Source organism: Oncorhynchus kisutch, linkage group LG27 (assembly GCF_002021735.2).
Source record: "Oncorhynchus kisutch isolate 150728-3 linkage group LG27, Okis_V2, whole genome shotgun sequence".
Lineage (NCBI taxonomy): Eukaryota > Metazoa > Chordata > Actinopteri > Salmoniformes > Salmonidae > Oncorhynchus > Oncorhynchus kisutch.
Window position 1 is genome coordinate 1,764,467 of NC_034200.2, and position 23,394 is coordinate 1,787,860.

Below are 23,394 nucleotides of genomic sequence, written 5' to 3' on the forward strand. Positions count from 1 at the left end.
GGAGCTGTATGAATTAAGTGTTTGTTTTAGGGTTGTTTTCTACTGGAGCTGTATGAAGGAAGTGTTTGTTAGGAGGGTTTTGTTCTACTGGAGCTGTATGAATGAGGTGATTTAGTGATATTCACTCAGTTATATTCTCTACCATATATCCTGTTTTCCCACCTTTTGTTATCGTTCTGCCTCTTTTTTCACTTCTCTTGTTGTTCTGTTTTTTTTTCTCTTTCACCCCTTCTCCCATCCCTCAACCTCATCCGCTGTGTATTGTGGGTTTGGGGTGTGGTGTCGCTGGGGGTGTGGGCTGGCTGGCTAGCTGGGTGGTGTGTTGGACCGACGCCTGATCCTGCTGCCACTTCATCACAATGTGGGAATGTGGGACTGTTAAAGTAGGTTTCCCAGGTGGATGTTGTCCTTAGCGACAGGCAGCTCATGACCACAGGATCTGTGTTGTCCTTAGCGACGGGAAGCTCATGACCACAGGATCTGCACACTAGGTCTTTTGTCTTAGTGAATGGCACATCTGAATGCAACTCTCTCTCTCGCTCTGGAAAGGGTTCTACCTGGAACCCAAAGGGGTTCTTCAAAGGGTTATCCTATGGGAATACCTGAAGCTACGGTACCCGTTCACGTCAGTCAGTGAGTAACAATCAGACGTCAAAGTGTTCAGTAAACACACGCTGAGAGGAACGATGGAAAGAGAGGAGAGAAGAGGAAAAGGAGAGATGACAGGTGAGGAGAGACAGGTGACGTGGTTGTCTGTTAGATACTCATCAATCACACTGGACATGCTGGCCCCTGGCCACAAAACCCTCTGCCATCTGATACAAAAACATGCATATTCTAATATTTTTCGACTTTCAAATGTATTAAAAAAAGAGCAAAACTCTCTTCAACTATTCTCTTTTTACGTTACAAGAACACACAATGTTGAATATATGTCAACTTGGTGCTTCGTAGAATTGGATGAATTTGATGACGATGAAAGGATTTGAAAGGATTATTGCACAATTACCATTGCATATTATGTTAATTGTTGCAATGTAATGTAACACATGATACAGTAATATATGTGTGAATTATAGTATTCTATGCTTCAAGCCATAGAGTTCCATAGAAAAACTATGGAGTCTGAATGTGTTCTCGTCGAGCAGTCAACTCTAGCTTTGCACTGAGATTCTTCTGAATAAGAAACCAATTGAAGATGGCAATCGATCGCCGTGATAACACTGTGTAAAGTGTCTCAGCAATTAAGCTCTCGCTCCCCCACTTTCTCTCTCACTCTCCCCCTCCTTACCCCTCTCTCCCCTGTCTCTCTCTCAATCTCCTTCTTTCTATCTCTCTTGTTGTCTTTGTCTCCCCCTCCTTACCCCTCACTCCCCTGTCTCTCTCTCATTCTCCTTCTTTCTATCTCTCTTGTTGTCATTGTCTCCCCCTCCTTACCCCTCTCTCCCCTGTCTCTCTCTCAATCTCCTTCTTTCTATCTCTCTTGTTGTCTTTGTCTCCCCCTCCTTACCCCTCACTCCCCTGTCTCTCTCTCATTCTCCTTCTTTCTATCTCTCTTGTTGTCATTGTCTCCCCCTCCTTACCCCTCTCTCCCCCTGTCTCTCTCTCATTCTCCTTCTTTCTATCTCTCTTGTTGTCATTGTCTTCCCCTCCTTACCCCTCTCTCCCCTGTCTCTCTCTCATTCTCCTTCTTTCTATCTCTCTTGTTGTCATTGTCTCCCCCTCCTTACCCCTCTCTCCCCCTGTCTCTCTCTCATTCTCCTTCTTTCTATCTCTCTTGTTGTCATTGTCTTCCCCTCCTTACCCCTCTCTCCCCTGTCTCTCTCTCATTCTCCTTCTTTCTATCTCTCTTGTTGTCATTGTCTTCCCCTCCTTACCCCTCTCTCCCCTGTCTCTCTCTTGTGATCCCAAAGTGTGTGAGACTATATTTAGCTGCTCCTCTTTTCTAGATTCTTCTTTATCTTCAGTTTTTTTTCTATCTCTCAAAGAGGTGCAGAAAACTTGGCTACTTAGGTCAGTGGTGTGTCTGCTGTTTGATCAGGTTAATAAACCAGGACTCTGTCATAACTAGTGATGCACCGATATTACTTTTTTTGCCAATACCGATATCCAATATTTTCCTTGCCCCCCCCAAAAAATGATACCGATAACCGATATTAAATATTTTAGCAGCCTTTTTAGCATTCTAGTACAGTTAAATAGTAAACACACACACATTGACGCAGCGGTCTAAGGCACTGCATCTCAGTGCAAGTGGTGTCACTACGGTCCCCGGTTCGAATACAGGCTGTATCACATCCAGCCGGGATTGGGAGTCCCATAGGGCTGCGTACAATTGTCCCAGCGTCGTCCGGGCCGTCATTGTAAATAAGAATTTGTTCTTAACTGACTTGCCTACTTAAATAAAGGTTACACACACACACACACACACACACACACACACACACACACACACACACACACACACACACACACCACACTGACCAAAAAGTTATTTGGTTGTCATTTCCGCATGTCCCCATTACCAGTAAAACATCATGAAAACCTATTTCTTTCACTTACTTGCTGTGCTGTTTCGTTGTTCATTTGTTCAGTCGTTTCATTCTCAACCAGGATTTCTATGAAACACCATTTGGGTCTATCTAACTATATAGCTAGGTGTCATCATCTAAAATAACCCTAATTTATAATACAGTCCTTATTTGATTAATGGTGGTGGGATCCATCTATGTCAAGCTAGCCACAATAAGGATTAGCCACAATAGTGGACTTTGCGGTTAGTCTTCAAAATAAAAGTATGGCATGATTCTACTATTTGTATTTATTTGTGTCACTGACAATGACATACTTTTATTTTAAAGGCAAACCGCAAATTCCATTATTGTGCCTAATCCTTATTGTGGCCAGCTTCACAACACATAACCCGGTCTGTTCAAGCCTCACTAGCCAGATGAAGCTAGCTGGCTGCTTATAATGTTAGCTTTGGGCAACAGGGGTAAGTAGCTGGCTAGTTATTTATTTTCATGAACTGAAGTTCAATTTCAAACAACAACAAGTGGCAACCTAGCTAATACTTACTCACAAGGATTCCTAAATCATTGCTAAGAATAATGAAAATGACAGCCATTTCTACTGGTCCATGTTTTCAGGCTGGTTGTATTGGTGCTAGCTAGGTACCAAGATAAAGCTACACCAGAAGTTGCGGTCGAACAAATAATGCGTTATTGCCAACTCGGTATTGTAAACTCATCGTTCGTGGCTGGTGTTTGCTCGTTTGCAGACTTTTTTGTACAGCTTTGACAGTGCTGCTGTGTCTTTTTTGACACGCAAAGATCCAAACGGCATTCCATAGTATGTATGTCATGAAGCTAAAAGCAGGGATGCTACTACTGTGTATCTCCGTTAGGGCAACATTTGATAAACAGCTCACCTAGTAGTGTGGTACCGGTGCTCGACCAGTCGGCGAAAGCCAACATCACCCACGATAGAGAACGGTTGATTGTCAAGGGGATGAATTACATTATCTCGGCTTTAATGGATTTCGCCTTTGAGTTGTCTCTCTGAAATGTTGTTATTCTTTCAAATGACTGATGGACTTGTTGGCTGCTCGATCCACACAGCAGACATTGTGGGCTAGGTTAGGAATGCTGTGTTGCACGTGTAGGGCTAAATGTTACGTGGCATCATTAGGTCATGTACCTACGTTATGTAGGTATGCATGTCCGCTTTGACATCAATTTTTAATATTGGCGTTAAACTAGACATCGGGCCGATAACGATGTTGGCATTTTTAGCTAATATTGTCAGATTCCGATATGTTCACCGATATATCGTGCATCCCTAGTCACAACCATTGATCTTCATCAGAACACTATCTTTGGACTTTGTCTCAGACACTTATCGATCTGAATACACAATGTATTTGTACCTTAATGATCCACCCACGTTTATCTCAAATGGAAGGCAGTCATCTGCTGTTATTGTTGGCCCTTTGTGAAGTTTTATAAGTTGTCATGGTATATAAGCTTGTTTAGTACGTTTGTCTGTTGTGCGGTAACGATATGAGTTTGTTTGTGCTTGTTTGTGTTTTTTTGTAAATTGGGTTAGTTGGGAGGGCAGAGTGAGTGGGTAATCAGTATTCATATTTGGGGAGGGTGTTTCTGTTGTACTTGTTGCGTGAGCTCATTGTTTGCCCCAGCCCACTGTGGATTTGAAAAAGATGCCTCTGTTTGCTATAGGACCGAGTGACAGTCATGCTAACCACTAACCAACTTCTCTCTCTCTCTCTCTCTCTCTCTCTCTCTCTCTCTCTCTCTCTCTCTCTCTCTCTCTCTCTCTCTCTCTCTCTCTCTCTCTCTCTCCCTCTCTCTCTCTCTCTCGCTCTCTCACACACACATGCACACGCACACGCAGACACACTCACCTTGGTTACAAAGACTGACTGACCACAGTGACTCACACATGCAATCAGCCTCACGAACACACACACTATGGGACTATATATGTTTTACTTGAGGCTATTGTTAATACACCACATTTTTTGCCTAGTTTATACCTGGTGCTAACATGCATCCTTTGTTCTGATCTTGTCCACATTCCGATTGTTCCCACATTTTCAGATATGGATCTACACATGGAATGAAAATGTGTCTCTTATCCATCCAGTGTCTCCGATTCTCACCAGAGTTCCTGGTTCCGCCCTTAAAGCAAATTATTTGACAGATATTCTTTCGAAACAATATTTATTTTAAGACACATATTGATGTCATACTGTAAGTCGATAGTGCCACCTGTCAAGGATTGTAAAAGGCAAGATAAGGATCATTTAAAGGGCTTCACTGTTCAGATCCGAAACAAACTAAGATATCCAGACACAGTGCATACCTGACTACCTCTGATCACAGTCAGATCACTGTTTTATAATCGCCTGTCAAAAACATGTGGGCATAGTCAGAATGTGGACAAGATGAGGATAATGGACGCATGTTAGCACCAGGTATAAACAGGCTTCTGTGACAGTTACTGTACATTGGAAAGGCCCACAGAGAACCCGTTTCAGCCAGGATTTTAAGGGGAAATTTAAAAAAGCTGGTATTTTATGTACATTTGGTATCTTATTTAATTGTCCTGAAATGTAGGTTAATATTATGCAAAAACTCTAGAGTTGATACATTTTTGAGGATATTTCTATGTGACCTTCGCTCTCTAAAACCACATAGAATTGATGAGGTAATCCCTGGGACAAGCCTCTTGACATCTGATTGACAGCTCCTGGATACAAGTCACCCCGCCTCTGTTTGTTCAAGTGGCCAATCCCGGCTTTACTCTCCCTAATGTCAACTCTTCTCTAACAATAGACTCACTGTTTAGTTAACTGTTCCTCACCTCCCCACCCTCCACTCCCCTGTCTCCCCCTTCCTATGACCCTTCCTCCCTGTTCCCAAACCTCCCTCACCTCCCCACCCTTCACTCCCCTGTCTCCCCCTTCCTATGACCCTTCCTCCCTGTTCCCAAACCTCCCTCACCTCCCCACCCTTCACTCCCCTGTCTCCCCCTTCCTATGACCCTTTCTCCCTGTTCCCAAACCTCCCTTACCTCCCCACCCTTCACTCCCCTGTCTCCCCCTTCCTATGACCCTTCCTCCCTGTTCCCAAACCTCCCTCACTCCCTTCCTCCCTCCATCCCTTTATCTATTCTCCTTCCCCTCCCTCCTCTTCCCCGCCCTCACCTCATCCCTCCATCTGATTCTCCGACAGAGGTAATGAGATGTTTCATTATTTGCATTTCACAGCTTTTAATAGTCTGAGAATTTAGGCTAAGCCCCGGGTCGTCGGTGAGGGAGATACCAGGGGAGCCAAGCCTGGCTGAGGGGCCTGGGAGAGACAGAATAGCCCAGAAACACTAGAAAGAGAGGAAGAATGGGAAAGGGAGAGAGGGAAAGAGAGAGAAGTACAGGAAGAGAGAGACCCTTATTTAATAAGGGGTCACAGACTAAACTTTGAGAGGGACAGGTACTATTATAGGGGGGGTCACAGAGAAATCCTGGAGGCATAGTGTATAACAGAGGTTCTCACACTGTGATCAAACAGACCATGCAGTCATGAAAAATGTCCTTCACAGATTCATTTCCCAGTAAAGACAGTATGCAGCATTAGCTTCAGTCTTAGTTAACACTAACGACTAACAGACAGTTCTAAAATAAGTTTTGTTCATTGGTAATACGGAAGCTGAGTCCGTATTGGTACAGTGTTGAATTTGTCTGTAACCATACAGTAGTTTTATCCATCAGCTATTGTAAAGCTAATGTAAGGTTGTAGGTCTGACACAATGTACATTAAACTGTAAACTTAGGCTAGCTGTCTCCCTGAGTATTTAGGCTAGCTGTCACCCTGAGTATTTAGGCTAGCTGTCACCCTGAGTATTTAGGCTAGCTGACTCCCTGAGTATTTGGGCTAGCTGTCACCCTGAGTATTTAGGCTATCTGTCTCCCTGAGTATTTAGGCTAGCTGTCACCCTGAGTATTTGGGCTGTCTGTAATGATATCCCTGTGGTGTCCAGGGTGCAGGCAGGGTACTGGGTAAGTGGTGGAGTCGAGGCAAGCTGTGTCCCTGGCACTGACAAACACCTGTTTGCTAAGTGTACAAGATTAATGTACGGTTCACAGTGTCTTTTCTATACTTAGACAGCTACAGGTACAGGTACATACCCTATATTTACAGAAGTATGTGCACTCCCCTTCAAATTAGTGGACTTAGCTATTTCAGCCACACCCTTGCTGACACATGTATAAAATTTTGCACACAGCCATGCAATCTCCAAAGACAAAATTGCCAATAGAATGGCCTTACTGAAGAGCATCAGTGACTTTCAATGTGGAACTGCCAACTTTCTGTTCGACAAATTTCTGTCCTGCTAGAGCTGCCCCGGTCAACTGTAAATGCTGTTATTGTGAAGTGGAAACATCTAGGAGCAACAATGGCTCTGTCACGCCCTGACCTTAGAGATCCTTATTTATTCTCTATGTTTGGTTAGGTCAGGGTGGGACTCGGGTGGGAGAATCTATGTTTTCTATTTCTGTGTTGTTCCCAATCAGAGGCAGCTGTCTATTGTTGTCTCTGATTGGGGATCATATAAGTTGGTATTTTCCATTTGTTTTTTGTGGGGAGTTACTTTCTGTTTACCTGTTTTGTTGCCTGACAAGCGCTTTAGTTTTTTTCTACTTTGTTATTTTGTTGCGGTGTTCAGTTTTATTAAAAATCATGAATGCCACGCTGCACCTTGGTCTCATTCATCTGAGGATGGACGCAACAGGCTCAGCCGTGAAGTGGTAGGCCTCTCAAGCTCACAGAATGGGATGAGGAGCTTAACGCATAAACATTGTCTGTCCTCGGTTGCAACACCATTACCGCGTTCCAAACTGCCTCTGGAAGCAACTTCAGCACAAGAACTGTCGGGAGCTTCATGAAATGGGTTTCTATCGCCGAGCAGCCACACACAAGCCTTAGATCACCATGCACAATGCCAAGCATCGGCTTGATCTGTGTAAAGCTAGTCACAATTGGTCTCTGGAGCAGTGGAAACGCGTTCTCTAGAGTGATGAATTACGCTTCACCATCTGGTAGGCCGACGGACCAATCTGGGTTTGGCGGATGCCAGGAGAACGCTACCTACCCCAATGCATAGTGCCAACTGTAAAGTTTGGTAGAGGAGGAATAATGGTCTGGGGCTGTTTTTCATGTTTTGGACTAGGCCCCTTAGTTCCAGTGAAGGGAAATATTAATGCTACAGCATACAATGACATTCTAGATGATTCTAGATGATTCTGTGTTTCCAACTTTGTGGAAACAGTTTTGGGAAGGCCCTTTCCTGTTTCAGCATGACAATGCCCCCATGCACAAAGCGAGGTCCATACAGAAATGGTTTGTTGAGGTCGGTGTGGAAGAACTTGACTGGCCTGCACAGAGCCCTGACCTTAACCCCATTGAACACCTTCGGGATGAATTGGAACGCCGACCACGAGCCAGGCCTAATCGCCCAACATCAGTGCCCGACCTCACTAATGCTCTTGTGGCTGAATGGAAGCAAGTACCAATTTCTAGTGGAAAGCCTTCCCAGAAGAGTGGACGCTGTTATAGCAGCAAAGGAGGGGCCAACCACATATTAATGCCCATGATCTTGGAATGAGATGTATACTTTTGGTCATGTAGTGAATGACGTTTGTCATATGTGCACAGACACACGATCACGGACAAAGAGAAACTCAGAGACACACATTCACCAATCCTCCTCACACCTTATTTCTGTCTCCTTCGGTTTATCCCAGCTGATCCAAGTGGTGAATGGATTCACCTTGGAGGTGGGGGGTGGCCCAGGCTTTAGAAGCAAGGTGGAGAGAGGGATTGGGGGGAGAGGTGGAGGCGACTTTAAGACACCTTGGATAAGCCTGCTGGATCCTCTTTCCTCACTTCGTGGTGAGACTGTCCTCTCTCACCTGGGCTACCTGGACCCGAGCCAGAACTATGGATCAAACATATGTTTGGGGATGGGGTTAAAGGTAGGAACAGGGACAGACAGACGGAGGGACGTAGAGTGGGATAGAGCCTTCTACAGGTTACATATAGTACTAATGGTCAACCCAAGAGAGAAAACTGCATCTATTCCCTGTTAACAGTTTTGTTGTTTCTGTGCCTCTCTGCCCGTGTGTGGATGTTTCTACTGTGTGTGTGTGTTTTTTTTAGTCTGCCTGTTTAGTTGATGGGCTGCCACCCCATCTTGTCCCGGACTGGAGCCAGAGCAGAGCAAAGCCAGAGAAGCTCTGTAGGATTGGGGATTAACCCCAGGATAATGGCCTTGATGCCCAGTTGAGTGGAAGGAAAGCTGTTTTAAAAATATTGTCTGCCTGCGAGTCAAACTGACGCAGGCACGACTTAGGGTCTCTCTCTCTCTCTCTCTCTCTCTCTCTCTCTCTCTCTCCATTTTTCTACTTCCTTTGCTGTCTGTGTCCATATCTATACCTCCTCCTCTCTCCTTTCACCCTCTTTCTTTCTCTCCATCACTCTCCTCTCCCCACCCTCTCAGGTCAAGATGCTGTCCTCCTTGCCCAGAGTGACAGAAAATAAAAAAAGAGAAAGAGAGAGAAAGGAAAGAGCCCCGTTCCCTCTCTTCATCACCCGTCTCTTCTCCTTAGATGTCTGCTTTGGACCTAAAGTACCTTGGTTGTGACGTGATCAGGATAGTTGGTGTGTGTGTCTCTGTGTGTTATGATCAGTAGTTGGTGTGTGTGTCTCTGTGTGTTATGATCAGTAGTTGGAGTGTGTGTCTCTGTGCAGGGTGTGTGTTCAGGGACGGGGTAGGGGTGTGAGTGTGTGTGTGGGGCTTGAGGATGGTAGTCACTTCTGATTTGGACTCTGTGAGGGTGACAGGGACTTAAAGCTATTGTGGCATGCTTTAAAGAGAGCCCCTGAGTGCTCTTTCTCTCTCTCTCTGTCTCTCTGTTTCTGTCTCTCTCGCTCTCTCTCTTGCTCTCTCTGTCCTCTTTCTCTCTCTTTCACAGACAGACAGACAGACAGGTTCTGTAGCCTTGTCCCCCCCCCGTCACTACTTTACATGAGTAATACACTCCTATATCTCTCTCTCTCTCTCCCTCACCCTTCTCTCTCACTCTCTAGACTGTTTTTCCCCTTTGCAATGGACTGTACTACTCTCCATATTCTCCTAATGGTTCACATTAATTACCACTACTTTATGAGACTCTGAGGGGTTGGGTGGATGAGGGGTGGATAAGGGGTTGTAAGAGATGAACCTTATAGCTCAGGGAGAGTTGGAGGGGCAAGTAAAGGGCATATGGAGGGGAGTGAAGGGAGGAAGGGATGACTGGATGAGTGGGGGATGTTCCCCTTCGGAGCGTAGCGTCCACATCCATGGGAATGCAAAAGGCGGATGGGGAAATGAAAGTAGCCAATTAGACAAATGATCCACAGAGTTCAGAGTTCGTAAGGCAGCTCACTCCATGAAAGTTGTTTTTTACCTCTCTCTCCCTCTACCTCTCTCTCCCTCTACCTCTCTCTCTCTGCCAAACTCTCTCTCCCTCTACCTCTCTCTCCCTCTACCTCTCTCTCTCTGCCAAACTCTCTCCCTCTACCTCTCTCCCTCTACCTCTCTCCTCTACCTCTCTCTCCCTCTACCTCTCTCTCTCTGCCAAACTCTCTCTCCCTCTACCTCTCTCTCTCTGCCAAACTCTCTCTGCCAAACTCTCTCTCTCCCTCTACCTCTCTCTCTCTGCCAAACTCTCTCTGCCAAACTCTCTCTCCCTCTACCTCTCTCTCTCTGCCAAACTCTCTCTCCCTCTACCTCTCTCTCTCTGCCAAACTCTCTTCTCCCTCTACCTCTCTCTCTCTGCCAACTCTCTCCCTCTACCTCTCTCTCTTGCCAAACTCTCTCTCCCTCTACTCTCTCTCTCTGCCAAACTCTCTCTCCCTCTACCTCTCTCTCTCTGCCAAACTCTCTCTCCCTCTACCTCTCTCTCTCTGCCAAACTCTCTCTCCCTCTACCTCTCTCTCTCCCTCTACCTCTCTCTCTCCCTCTACCTCTCTCTCTCTGCCAAACTCTCTCTCCCTCTACCTCTCCCTCTACCTCTCTCTCTCTTGCCAACTCTCTCTCCCTCTACCTCTCCCTCTACCTCTCTCTCCCTCTACCTCTCTCTCTCTGCCAAACTCACTCTCCCTCTACCTCTCTCTCTCTGCCAAACTCTCTCTCCCTCTAACCTCTCTCTCTCTGCCAAACTCTCTCTCCCTCTACCTCTCTCTCTCTGCCAAACTCTCTCTGCCAAACTCTCTCTCCCTCTACCTCTCTCTCTCTGCCAAACTCTCTCTCCCTCTACCTCTCTCTCTCTGCCAAACTCTCTCTCCCCTCTACCTCTCTCTCTCCCTCTACCTCTCTCTCTCCCTCTACCTCTCTCTCTCTGCCAAACTCTCTCTCCCTCTACCTCTCCCTCTACCTCTCTCTCTCTGCCAAACTCTCTCTCCCTCTACCTCTCTCTCTCTGCCAAAACTCTCTCTCCCTCTACCTCTCTCTCTCTGCCAAACTCTCTCTCCCTCTACCTCTCTCTCTCTGCCAAACTCTCTCTCCCTCTACCTCTCCCTCTACCTCTCTCTCCCTCTACCTCTCTCTCCCTCTACCTCTCTCTCTCTGCCAAACTCTCTCTCCCTCTACCTCTCTCTCTCTGCCAAACTCTCTCTCCCTCTACCTCTCTCCCTCTACCTCTCTCTCTCTGCCAAACTCTCTCTGCCAAACTCTCTCTCCCTCTACCTCTCTCTCTCTGCCAAACTCTCTCTCCCTCTACCTCTCTCTCTCCCTCTACCTCTCTCTCTCCCTCTACCTCTCTCTCTCTGCCAAACTCTCTCTCCCTCTACCTCTCCCTCTACCTCTCTCTCTCTGCCAAACTCTCTCTCCCTCTACCTCTCTCTCTCTGCCAAACTCTCTCTCCCTCTACCTCTCCCTCTACCTCTCTCTCTCTGCCAAACTCTCTCTCCCTCTACCTCTCTCTCTCTGCCAAACTCTCTCTCCCTCTACCTCTCTCTCTCTGCCAAACTCTCTCTCCCTCTACCTCTCTCTCTCTGCCAAACTCTCTCTCCCTCTACCTCTCTCTCTCTGCCAAACTCTCTCTCCCTCTACCTCTCCCTCTACCTCTCTCTCTCTGCCAAACTCTCTCTCCCTCTACCTCTCTCTCTCTGCCAAACTCTCTCTCCCTCTACCTCTCTCTCTCTCTGCCAAACTCTCTCTCCCTCTACCTCTCTCTCTCTCTGCCAAACTCTCTCTCCCTCTACCTCTCTCTCTCTGCCAAACTCTCTCTCCCTCTACCTCTCTCTCTCTGCCAAACTCTCTCCTCCCTCTACCTCTCTCTCTCTGCCAAACTCTCTCTCCCTCTACCTCTCTCTCTCTGCCAAACTCTCTCTCCCTCTACCTCTCTCTCTCTGCCAAACTCTCTCTCCGTTTCTCACTGGGTCTACTGAAGCGGTAAATCTGATTAGTGTTCCCCTCTTTCTCTCTCTCCATCTGCCTCACTCTCCCTCTCTCTCAGCAAGTTGTTGTTTTCAGGCAGATCGCCTATTATACAAGTCAGTATTTGACGCCCATTAATGTCTGAGGACGTCGGGAGATCATGTGGACAATGGCCACTAGGGGCAACAGTGAGCGCTGCTAGGGCGTGGTGGACGGGATGAGGATGGGCATCTGCCTCTGGTTCCAAAGGTTCTAATCCTGCGATAGTTGTTTTGGTTTTAAGCCTATCCCCAACCTTAACCATTCATAGTTGATGCCTAGACTTCACCTTGAAAGGGAGACGTTGTAATTTGAGGTTTGAGAAACATGGATGAACGTCTAATTCTGACGTACGACTGTGAGAGCTAGTTGGTTGTTTCATCATCCAGCAGTTAATTGTTGTATTTTAATTTGAGCCCGACCGATACGTTTTTTTGTGTCCGGTACCGATTCTGATTTATTGGGGGACAAAATGTACTGATACCGATATATCTGCTGATATACTGTTTTACAGCAGGGAAATGAAAGAGGAAGAGGAGGAGGGGGGGGGGGGGGGGGGGTGATACGCCAGTGTCAAAGGAAGAGAGGAGGAGTGGAGAACAGGATGAGAGGAGGAAGGGAATAATTGTGTCCTTAAAAGCTGTGGGGTTTGTGTTGAGAAGTGAGGGCTTTCAACTTCTCCATCAGCCCAGAAGAGAAAGGGCTGTTTCTCAAGGTTAGATGCTGCAGTATAGATGTTTGACAAGTTCATGAGAGGAGAATAACCATGTCAAAACATGCCTTTAGAGGGACTGAGGGACAATATGGGTTCACATTGAACCTCGTTTCCCCTCAGCTTTTCTTTGTGACAAGCCTTGGAGAAAATCTTTACATGTCTTTGGATGGATGGAGGGACAAGGTGATTTTCTGTTGAAGTAAATAACTTCTCAGCTTTTTTTACATGCCTTAAAGAACCAAAAAAACCTGGTTACGAGGCAACAGTCAGTTGTGTGTGAGGAAACAGTCAGTTGTGTGTGAGGAAGCAGTCAGTTGGTTGTGTGAGGAAGCAGTCAGTTGGTTGTGTGAGGAAGCAGCCAGTTAGTTGTGTGAGGAAGCAGCCAGTTGGTTGTGTGAGGAAGCAGCCAGTTGGTTGTGTGAGGAAGCAGCCAGTTGGTTGTGTGAGGAAGCAGTCAGTTGGTTGTGTGAGGAAGCAGCCAGTTGGTTGTGTGAGGAAGCAGCCAGTTGGTTGTGTGAGGAAGCAGCCAGTTGGTTGTGTGAGGAAGCAGCCAGTTGGTTGTGTGAGGAAGCAGCCAGTTGGTTGTGTGAGGAAGCAGTCAGTTGGTTGTGTGAGGAAGCAGCCAGTTGGTTGTGTGAGGAAGCAGTCAGTTGGTTGTGTGAGGAATCAGTCAGTTGGTTGTGTGAGGAAGCAGTCAGTTGGTTGTGTGAGTAAGCAGCCAGTTGGTTGTGTGAGGAAGCAGTCAGTTGGTTGTGTGATGAAGCAGCCAGTTGGTTGTGTGTGAGGAAGCAGCCAGTTGGTTGTGTGAGGAAGCAGCCAGTTGGTTGTGTGAGGAAGCAGTCAGTTGGTTGTGTGAGGAAGCAGCCAGTTGGTTGTGTGAGGAAGCAGCCAGTTGGTTGTGTGAGGAAGCAGCCAGTTGGTTGTGTGAGGAAGCAGCCCGTTGGTTGTGTGAGGAAGCAGCCAGTTGGTTGTGTGAGGAATCAGCCCGTTGGTTGTGTGAGGAAGCAGCCAGTTGGTTGTGTGAGGAAGCAGCCAGTTGGTTGTGTGAGGAAGCAGCCCGTTGGTTGTGTGAGGAAGCAGCTAGTTGGTTGTGTGAGGAAGCAGCCAGTTGGTTGTGTGTGAGGAAGCAGCCAGTTGTGTGTGACCGTCGACAAGCCCACCCCCTATTCCCCCCAACACACACATTCACATGCACGCACACACACGCACACACACACACACGCACACACACACGCGCACACACACATTCACCCGCACGCACACACACACACACGCACACACACATTCACACGTACGCACACATTCACACGCACGCACACACACACATTCACACGCACGCACACACACACATTCACATATACGCACACATTCACACGCATGCACACACACACACACACACACACGCACTCACACACACACACACACACACATGCACGCACACATTCACACGCACGCACACATTCACACGCACACACACACACACACATGCACGCACACATTCACACGCACGCACACACACACACACGCACACACACAGAGACAGACAGCCTTGTCACTCAGCTCCTGCTGTGTTCGTTGACTTGAGGTTTGTTTGAGTGGATGTGAGAGACACACAGGATTGATGTGATCTTACAAGCCATCAGGTTGAGCACAGCTTTCTCAAACATGACCTGAAGTGTGCCGGCCCCCAAGCAAACGCTGCTGTCACCTCAGCCAACCACGGCTGTCGTCTCCCTGAACAGCCAATGAGAGGTGACAGCTGTGGCATTCCCTAAACAAATCAGCACTGCATTTGGTAACACTCTGCGTAGCCTTCACCAAGATGAGAACTTTAGCGGGGGATGCTAGTGCTCCAAATACTGTGTGTGTGTTAGTGTGTGTGTGTGTGTGTATTGGCCTGTGTGTTGACCTGGGTGTTGTGTTGGCATGTGTGTCTGCGAGTGCAGTTTACATGGCTGTGTGCATTTGTGAGTGTTTGTGTCACGATTCAATCCCCAATTCACACTGTAAGTGCGTCGGCATGGCAATGTCCCTTTGTTCTCTCTCTCCCTCCCTCCCTCCCTCCCTCTTCCTCTCTCTTCTCTCTCCTGTGTGTTTTCCGCATGTCTTTAACCTGTGAACAGTCAAAGGGGACAGAGGGCTCTGTTGAGTTCGTTACCTATTGATTAGCACCCCAGTAGGAAGGCCATCCCATACACATAAAGACCCCAGTAAGAGAGGGCATTAACTGAATGAAATGCTATGCAGCACTGTAAAGCAGTTCAGCTCTGTTTTGTTGAAGAGTTGTGTGTAACCACTGGAGGTCAGTTAGTGGGGTGATAGGGTGGAAAGAAGCCAAATGGAGGAGCTCTTCTAGCCTGTTCTAGGACCTGTTCTCCTCATAGAGAGAGAGAGAGAGAGGGCCTGATCTCCCCATAGAGAGAGAGAGAGGACCTGTTCTCCCCATAGAGAGAGAGAGAGAGAGGGCCTGTTCTCCCCATAGACAGAGAGAAGCAAGGACCTGTTCTCCCCATAGAGAGAGAGAGAGAGAGAGAAATCCAATTTTGAAAAACTCCCATATCTACTGGGTGAAATTCCACAGTGTGCCATCACAGCAGCAAGATTTGTGACCTGTTGCCACGAGAAAAGGGCAACCAGTGAAGAACAAACACCATTGTAAATACAACCCATATTTATGCTTATTTATTTTATCTTGTGTCCTTTAGCCATTTGTACATTGTTAGAACACTGTATATATATATATATAATATGACATTTGTAATGTCTTTACTGTTTTGAAACTTCTGTATGTGCAATGTTTACTGTTAATTTTTGTTGTTTTTCACTTTATATATTCACTTTGTATGTTGTCTACCTCACTTGCTTTGGCAATGTTAACACATGTTTCCCATGCCAATAAAGCCCTTGAATTGAATTGAATTGAATTGAATTGAATTGAATTGAGAAGTGCGGACCTGTTCTCCCATTGAGAGAGAGAGAGGAGCAAGGACCTGTTTTCCCATTGAGAGAGAGAGAGAGAAGCAAGGACCTGTTCTCCCCATAGAGAGAGGAGCAAGGACCTGTTCTCCCCATAGAGAGAGGAGCAAGGACCTGTTCTCCCCATAGAGAGAGAGAGAGGAGCGCGGACCTGTTCTCCCCATAGAGAGAAAGAGAGGAGCGCGGACCTGTTCTCCCCATAGAGAGAGAGAGGAGCAAGGACCTGTTCTCCCCATAGAGAGAGAGAGAGGAGCAAGGACCTGTTCTCCCCATAGAGAGAGAGAGAGGAGCAAGGACCTGTTCTCCCCATAGAGAGAGAGAGGGGAGCAAGGACCTGTTCTCCCCATAGAGAGAGAGAGAGGAGCAAGGACCTGTTCTCCCCATAGAGAGAGAGAGAGGAGCAAGGACCTGTTCTCCCCATAGAGAGGGAGAGAGGAGCAAGGACCTGTTCTCCTCATAGAGAGAGAGAGAGGAGCAAGGACCTGTTCTCCCCATAGAGAGAGAGAGAGGAGCAAGGACCTGTTCTCCACATAGAGAGAGAGAGAGGAGCAAGGACCTGTTCTCCCCATAGAGAGAGGAGCAAGGACCTGTTCTCCACATAGAGAGAGAGGAGCAAGGACCTGTTCTCCACATAGAGAGAGAGAGAGGAGCAAGGACCTGTTCTCCCCATAGAGAGAGAGAGAGGAGCAAGGACCTGTTCTCCACATAGAGAGAGAGAGAGGAGCAAGGACCTGTTCTCCCCATAGAGAGAGAGAGAGAGGAGCAAGGACCTGTTCTCCACATAGAGAGAGAGAGAGGAGCAAGGACCTGTTCTCCCCATAGAGAGAGAGAGAGGAGCAAGGACCTGTTCTCCACATAGAGAGAGAGAGAGGAGCAAGGACCTGTTCTCCCCATAGAGAGAGAGAGAGGAGCAAGGACCTGTTCTCCCCATAGAGAGAGAGAGAGAGGAGCGCGAGCCTGTTCTCCCCATAGAGAGAAAGAGAGAGAGAGGAGCAAGGATCTGTTCTCCCCATAGAGAGAGAGAGAGAGAGAAGCAAGGACCTTTTCTCCCCATAGAGAGAGAGAGAGAGGAGCAAGGACCTGCTCTCCCCATAGAGAGAGAGAGAGGACATGTTCTCCCCATAGAGAGAGAGAGGACCTGTTCAACCCATAGAGAGAGAGAGAGGAGCAAGGGCCTGTTCTCCCCATAGAGAGAGAGAGGAGCAAGGACCTGTTCTCCCCATAGAGAGAGAGAGGAGCAAGGACCTGTTCTCCCCATAGAGAGAGAGAGAGGAGCAAGGATCTGTTCTCCCCATAGAGAGAGAGAAAGAGAAGCAGGACCTTTTCTCCCCATAGAGAGAGAGAGGAGCAAGGACCTGCTCTCCCCATAGAGAGAGAGAGAGGACATGTTCTCCCCATAGAGAGAGAGAGGGCCTGTTCAACCCATAGAGAGAGAGAGAGGAGCAAGGGCCTGTTCTCCCCATAGAGAGAGAGAGAAGCAAGGACCTGTTCTCCCCATAGAGAGAGAGAGGAGCAAGGACCTGTTCTCCCCATAGAGAGAGAGAGAGGAGCAAGGACCTGTTCTCCCCATAGAGAGAGAGAGAGGAGCAAGGACCTGTTCTCCACATAGAGAGAGAGAGAGAGAGAGGAGCAAGGACCTGTTCTCCACATAGAGAGAGAGAGAGAGAGAAGCAAGGACCTGTTCTCCCCATAGAGAGAGAGAGAGGAGCAAGGACCTGTTCTCCCCATAGAGAGAGAGAGGAGCGTGGACCTGTTCTCCCTAAAGAGAGAGAGAGGAGCAAGGACCTGTTCTCCCCATAGAGAGAGAGAGAGGAGCAAGGACCTGTTCTCCCCATAGAGAGAGAGAGAGGAGCGCGAGCCTGTTCTCCCCATAGAGAGAGAGAGAGAGAGGAGCAAGGATCTGTTCTCCCCATAGAGAGAGAGAGAGAGAAGCAAGGACCTTTTCTCCCCATAGAGAGAGAGAGAGAGGAGCAAGGACCTGCTCTCCCCATAGAGAGAGAGAGAGGACATGTTCTCCCCATAGAGAGAGAGATGACCTGTTCAACCCATAGAGAGAGAGAGAGGAGCAAGGGCCTGTTCTCCCCATAGAGAGAGAGAGAAGCAAGGACCTGTTCTCCCCATAGAGAGAGAGAGAGAGGAGCAAGGACCTGTTCTCCCCATAGAGAGAGAGAGATTAGCAAGTGCCTGTTCTCCCCATAGAGAGAGAGAGAGAGAGGAGCAAGGACCTGTTCTCCCCATAGAGAGAGAGAGAAGCAAGGACCTGTTCTCCCCATAGAGAGAGAGAGAGAAGCAAGGACCTGTTCTACCCATAGAGAGAGAGAGAGGAGCAAGGACCTGTTCTCCTCATAGAGAGAGAGGGAGAGAGAGAGAGAGAGGACCTGTTCTGCCCTTAGAGAGAGGAGCAAGGACATGTTCTCCTCATAGAGAGAGAGAGGAGCAAGGACCTGTTCTTCTCATAAAGAGAGGGAGAGGAGCAAGGACCTGTTCTCCCCATAAAGAGAGAGAGGAGCAAGGACCTGTTCTCCCATAAAGAGAGAGAGGAGCAAGGACCTGTTCTCCCCATAGAGAGAGGAGCAAGGACCTGTTCTCCTCATGAAGAGAGAGAGAGGAGCAAGGACCTGTTCTCCTCATAGAGAGAGAGAGAGAGAGAGAGGAGCAAGGACCTGTTCTCCCCATAGAGAGAGAGAGAGGAGCAAGGACCTGTTCTCCTCATAGAGAGAGAGAGAGAGAGAGAGAGAGAGAGAGAGAGGAGCAAGGACCTGTTCTCCCCATAGAGAGAGAGAGAAGCAAGGACCTGTTCTCCCCATAGAGAGAGAGAGAGAAGCAAGGACCTGTTCTCCCCATAGAGAGAGGAGCAAGGACCTGTTCTCCCCATAGAGAGAGGAGCAAGGACTTGTGAACTCTCTCACACACACACACACACACACACACACACACACACACACACACACACACACACACACACACACACACACACACACAGTGTCTCTAGTCTCCAGGGTGAACCACAGTTCTCCAGGTTGTACAACACACAGTGCTTGGTTTGTCAGTAGCTGATTGGGCCATGTTGGGGTATTTTGCATTGCTTTGAATCAGGGATTCTGAGGCAATGTGTGCATTTTTTATGCTTTGTGGTAATTAGTCATTAGGAATTGTATAGCTCATCTCATACTCCCAAACTCTGTCAATGTTTTACTGTAACTGGCAAACCTTGTTGGATGGTGGACTGGTTTGTTATAAGCTACCTACCACCGTCCCAGTCTCCCTTCCTCCCAGTCAGCTAACCAAATGAAACTGTAAACTCTCTCTCCCTCAGACCGTATCCAGGAGAGGCTAACAGGTCAGCTAACCCAATGAACAGCAACAGGAAGGAGGACATGGAGATCTCGTCCCACTACCGGCAGCTCCTGCGGGAGCTCAGCGAGCAGCGGCAGCATGGCATCCTGTGTGACGCCTGTGTCATCGTGGAGGGGAAGATCTTCAAGGCCCACAAGAACGTCCTCCTGGGCTCCTCGCGTTACTTCAAGACCCTCTACTGCCAGGTGGGTGTGGGAGATCTGTGGAGATGTTTATGTACCTTGGTTGTGGAGGACTGGAAGTTGGCCTTAATCCCAGATCACAGTTAAGTGCTGCTGTCCCCTTTGCCTGCTCTATATGGGGTTGATTGATTGATTGGTTGCTTGAATGACGGATTACCCTCATACTATGTTAAGCATGTTGAGTTTGTGAGAAGGCACCCCAATGGTGGAACAAGCTTCCCCTAACGTCGGGACAGTGGAGTCTTCAACCTTACCTCTTTAAAGAGTATCTTAAGTAAACCTCACGGCGCTTGTCTTTTCCTACTAACATTTCGCTACTTTATTGAGGGAAAATCTACTTACTACAACTGTGATATGTGGTTGTCTCACCTAGCTACTGTAAGATGAATGCTCTGGATAAGAGCGTCTGCTAAATGACTAACATGTAAATGTGAAGGGCTACACAGTAACGACAGGTCACCAAACGTACTATTATTCATCATTCAGGTGAAGAAAGGGGCGGAGCCACATCACCAGACGACTGTCACTCACCTGGACATCGTCACGGCGACGGGCTTCAAGGCCATCCTGGACTTCATGTACTCGGCCCACCTGGCGCTGACCAGTAAAAACGTCATTGAGGTGATGTCAGCTGCCAGCTACCTGCAGATGACCGACATCGTCCAGGCCTGTCACGGCTTCATCAGGGCCGCGCTGGACATCAGTCTCCGCTCTGAACTGGCCGACGTCGAGATGGGGGCTGTCGCTGGCGCTGGGGGAGGTGGAGCAGGGGTGGCGTCAGAAGCCTTGGTGTCTATCATATCAGGACGAAGCTCCTCGCCCTGGCTGGGGAGGCGTACCAGCCCGGCCAACTCCTCTGGGGACTCTGCCATTGCCAGCTGCCATGAGGGTAGTGGCAGTACCTACGGGAAAGAGGACCAGGAACCACCCAAGAGCCACGAGAGCCAAGAGGACGGTGGTCACGACTCCCAGCCCGCCTGGCCACACAGCTACCGCCCCATCACTGTCAAAGAGGAACAAGTCTCACCCTCCTCCGTTTCTCACCCCCGGGATGGGCCCAATGTGGGCGCAGGGACACAGGGGGATCAGGGGGGAGGAGGAGAAGGGCCGTGGCAGCCCTCTGGGTCTGGGCGGAGGAAGAACCGGAAGAACAAGGACACGGTCAGACACATTACCCAGCAGGCCGAGGGGGACAGAGACAGCAGGCCGGGGTCGCCGCTGCCCTCCATGATGGGCGTGACGGGGTGGAGCTACAATGGAAAAGACATCCCAGGTAGGACACTCTTACCCTGGGTACATGGGAGGGTTACAGAGAGAGAGTGATGGAGCTGGTGGTCCCAGGTAGCTGAGCTTCATCCTCGGTACAGGAGAAAGGAGGGCAGCTTGTGCTATATGCTTTGGTTGTATCTACTTAATTCATATTTGGTAACATGATTATCTTATATCATTTTGAAAGGTAAAGCAAAAGGCACATAGAGTTGAAGTCAGAAGTTTACAGACACTTAGGTTGGAGTCATTTAAACTCATTTTCAACCACTCCACAAATGTCTTGTTAACAAAATATTGTTTTGGCAAGTCGGTTAAGACATCTACTTTTTGCACGACTCAAGTCATTTTTCCAACAATTGTTAACAGACAGAATATTTCACTTATATTTCACTGTATCATAATTCCATTGGGTCAGAAGTTTACATACATTAAGTTGACTGTGCCTTTAAACAGCTTGGAAAATTCCAGAAAATTATGTCATGGCTTGAGAAGCTTTTGATAGGCTAATCGACATCATTTGAGTCAATTGGAGGTGTACCTGTGGATGTATTTCAAGACCTATCTTCAAACTCCGTGCCTCTTTGCTTGACATCTGTACAAACAATAGTACGCAAGTATAAACACCATGGGACAACGCAGACGTCATCCCGCCCAGGAAGGAGACGCCTTCTGTCTCCTAGAGATGAACATACTTTGGTGCGAAAAGTGCAAATCAATTCCAGAACAACAGCAAAGGACCTTGTGAAGATGCTGGAGGAAACAGGTACAAAAGTATCTATATCCACAGTAAAACAGGTCCTATATCGACATAACCTGAAAGGCAACTCAGCAAGGAAGAAGCCACTGCTCCAAAACCGCCCCCAAAAAAGCCAGACTATGGTTTGCAACTGCACATGGAGACAAAGATCGTACTTTTTGGAGAAATGTCTTCTGGTCTGATGAAACAAAAATAGAACTGTTTGTCCATAATGACCATCATTATGTTTGGAGGAAAAAGGGGGAGGCTTGCAAGCCGAAGAACATCATCCCAACCATAAAGCACGGGGGTGGCAGCATTGTGTTGTGGGGTTGCTTTTCTGCAGGAGGGGCTGGTGCACTTCACAAAATAGATGGCATCATAGGGGGGGAAATTATGTGGATATATTGAAGCAACATCTCAAGGCATTAGTCAGAAAGTTAAAGCTTGGTCGCAAATGGGTCTTCCAAATGGACAATGACCCCAAGCATACTTTAAAGTTGTGGCAAAATGGCTTAAGGAAAACAAAGTCAAGGTATTGGAGTGGCCATCACAAAGCCCTGACCTCAATCTTATAGAAAATTTGTGGGCAGAACTTATAAAGTGTGTGCGAGCAAGGAGGCCTACTAACCTGACTCAGTTACACCAGCTCTGTCAGCAGGAATGGGCCCAACTTATTGTGGGAAGCTTGTGGAAGGCTACCCGAAACGTTTGACCCAAGTTAAACAATTTAAATGCAATGCTACCATTTTTTTATTTATTTCACCTATATTTTAATAATGTGTTTATTTTTTATTTCACCTTTATTTAACCAGGTAGGCTAGTTGAGAACAAGTTCTCATTTACAACTGCGACCTGGCCAACATAAAGCACAGCAGTTTGACACATACAACAACACAGAGTTACACATGGAATAAACAAACATACAGTCAATAATACAATAGAAAAAAACGAGGAAAAAAAACTAATTGAGTGTACAGTATGTAAACTTCTGACACTCTGGGAATGTGATGAAAGAAATTAAAGCTGAAATAAATAATTCTCTCTACTATTATTCTGACATTTCACATTCTTAAAATGAAGTGGTGATCCTAACTGACCTAAGACAGGGAATTTTTACGAGGATTAAATATCAGGAATTGTGAAAAACTGAGTTTAAATGTATTTGGCTAAGGTGTATGTAAACTTCCGACTTGATGACAAAATGTTAGACAGTACAGATGAATTGCCTTAGATAACAAACCTCTTCCTAGGAACCTCCTGAGCCTTGGACATTTTGATAACTATGGGAGTGTTTAGATTCCTTTAGAGGGAACATTAAACCATTAGGTGTGTGTCTTTCTCTCCTTTACTGCCATTGGCTGACGTAGGTAGGTACAAGATGTGTGTGTGTGTGTCTGACACAGGCTGGCTTCAATAGTTACGAGGTGTGTGTGTGTGGATAGGTAGATCATTAAAAGTGAGGGGAAGCTAATCATGGGTGCATTAAGGGAGTTGGCTGTGAAATGGGCACAAGCGTGGTAGCAGCTAAAGAAAACAGGGTAATTGAATTGACCTGGGTCAGCGCATGGATTATCAGCGCGTCCTCGCCATCCAGACTCTGGGGTTTAGGGAAGGACTTCTCTGAAGAGGGAGGAGAGGGAGAGACGAAGAGGAGAAAGACAGGGCTGTGTGGGAGGAGTAGGGGGGAAGGAGAGGAACGGGTGGCAAGTTAGGAGAGAAGAGGGGGGAGGGAAAAGAGAGAGGGAGGGCAGAAGAGAGAAAAAAGTATGGGGCAAGGCTGAATCGGAGACGGGGGAGGGAGAGAGGTGAGAGAGAGGCTAGAAGGAGGATGGAGAGTGGGGAGAGGCAGGGAAGGGATTGAGAGGGAGGGAGAGTGGGGAGAGGCAGGGAAGGGATTGAGAGGGAGGGAGGGAGGAGTGAAGGACGGATCCGTATAAGCTTTTTATTAATTTACCTACTTAACTATAAATTGTCTTGAAGTCCGGGACACACAACCACACACACACACACACACACACCTGCACGCACACACACACACACACACACACACACACACACACACACACACACACACACCTGCACGCACACACACACACACACACACACACACACACACA

At 47.6% G+C, this 23,394-nt stretch overlaps 1 protein-coding gene across 3 annotated transcripts in view; it reads left to right on the top strand.

The window, feature by feature from the left end:
- Positions 1-23,394, top strand: part of LOC109879592 (zinc finger and BTB domain-containing protein 46) — a 207,279-nt gene that overhangs the window by 53,710 nt on the left and 130,175 nt on the right. For all 3 annotated transcript variants that reach the window (XM_020471765.2, XM_031807163.1, XM_031807162.1), the window contains exons 2-3: positions 19,047-19,272; positions 19,756-20,542. In XM_020471765.2, coding sequence (XP_020327354.1) covers positions 19,084-19,272; positions 19,756-20,542 — 976 coding nt within the window. In that variant the 5' untranslated portion in view covers positions 19,047-19,083. The remainder of the gene's footprint in view (positions 1-19,046; positions 19,273-19,755; positions 20,543-23,394) is intronic.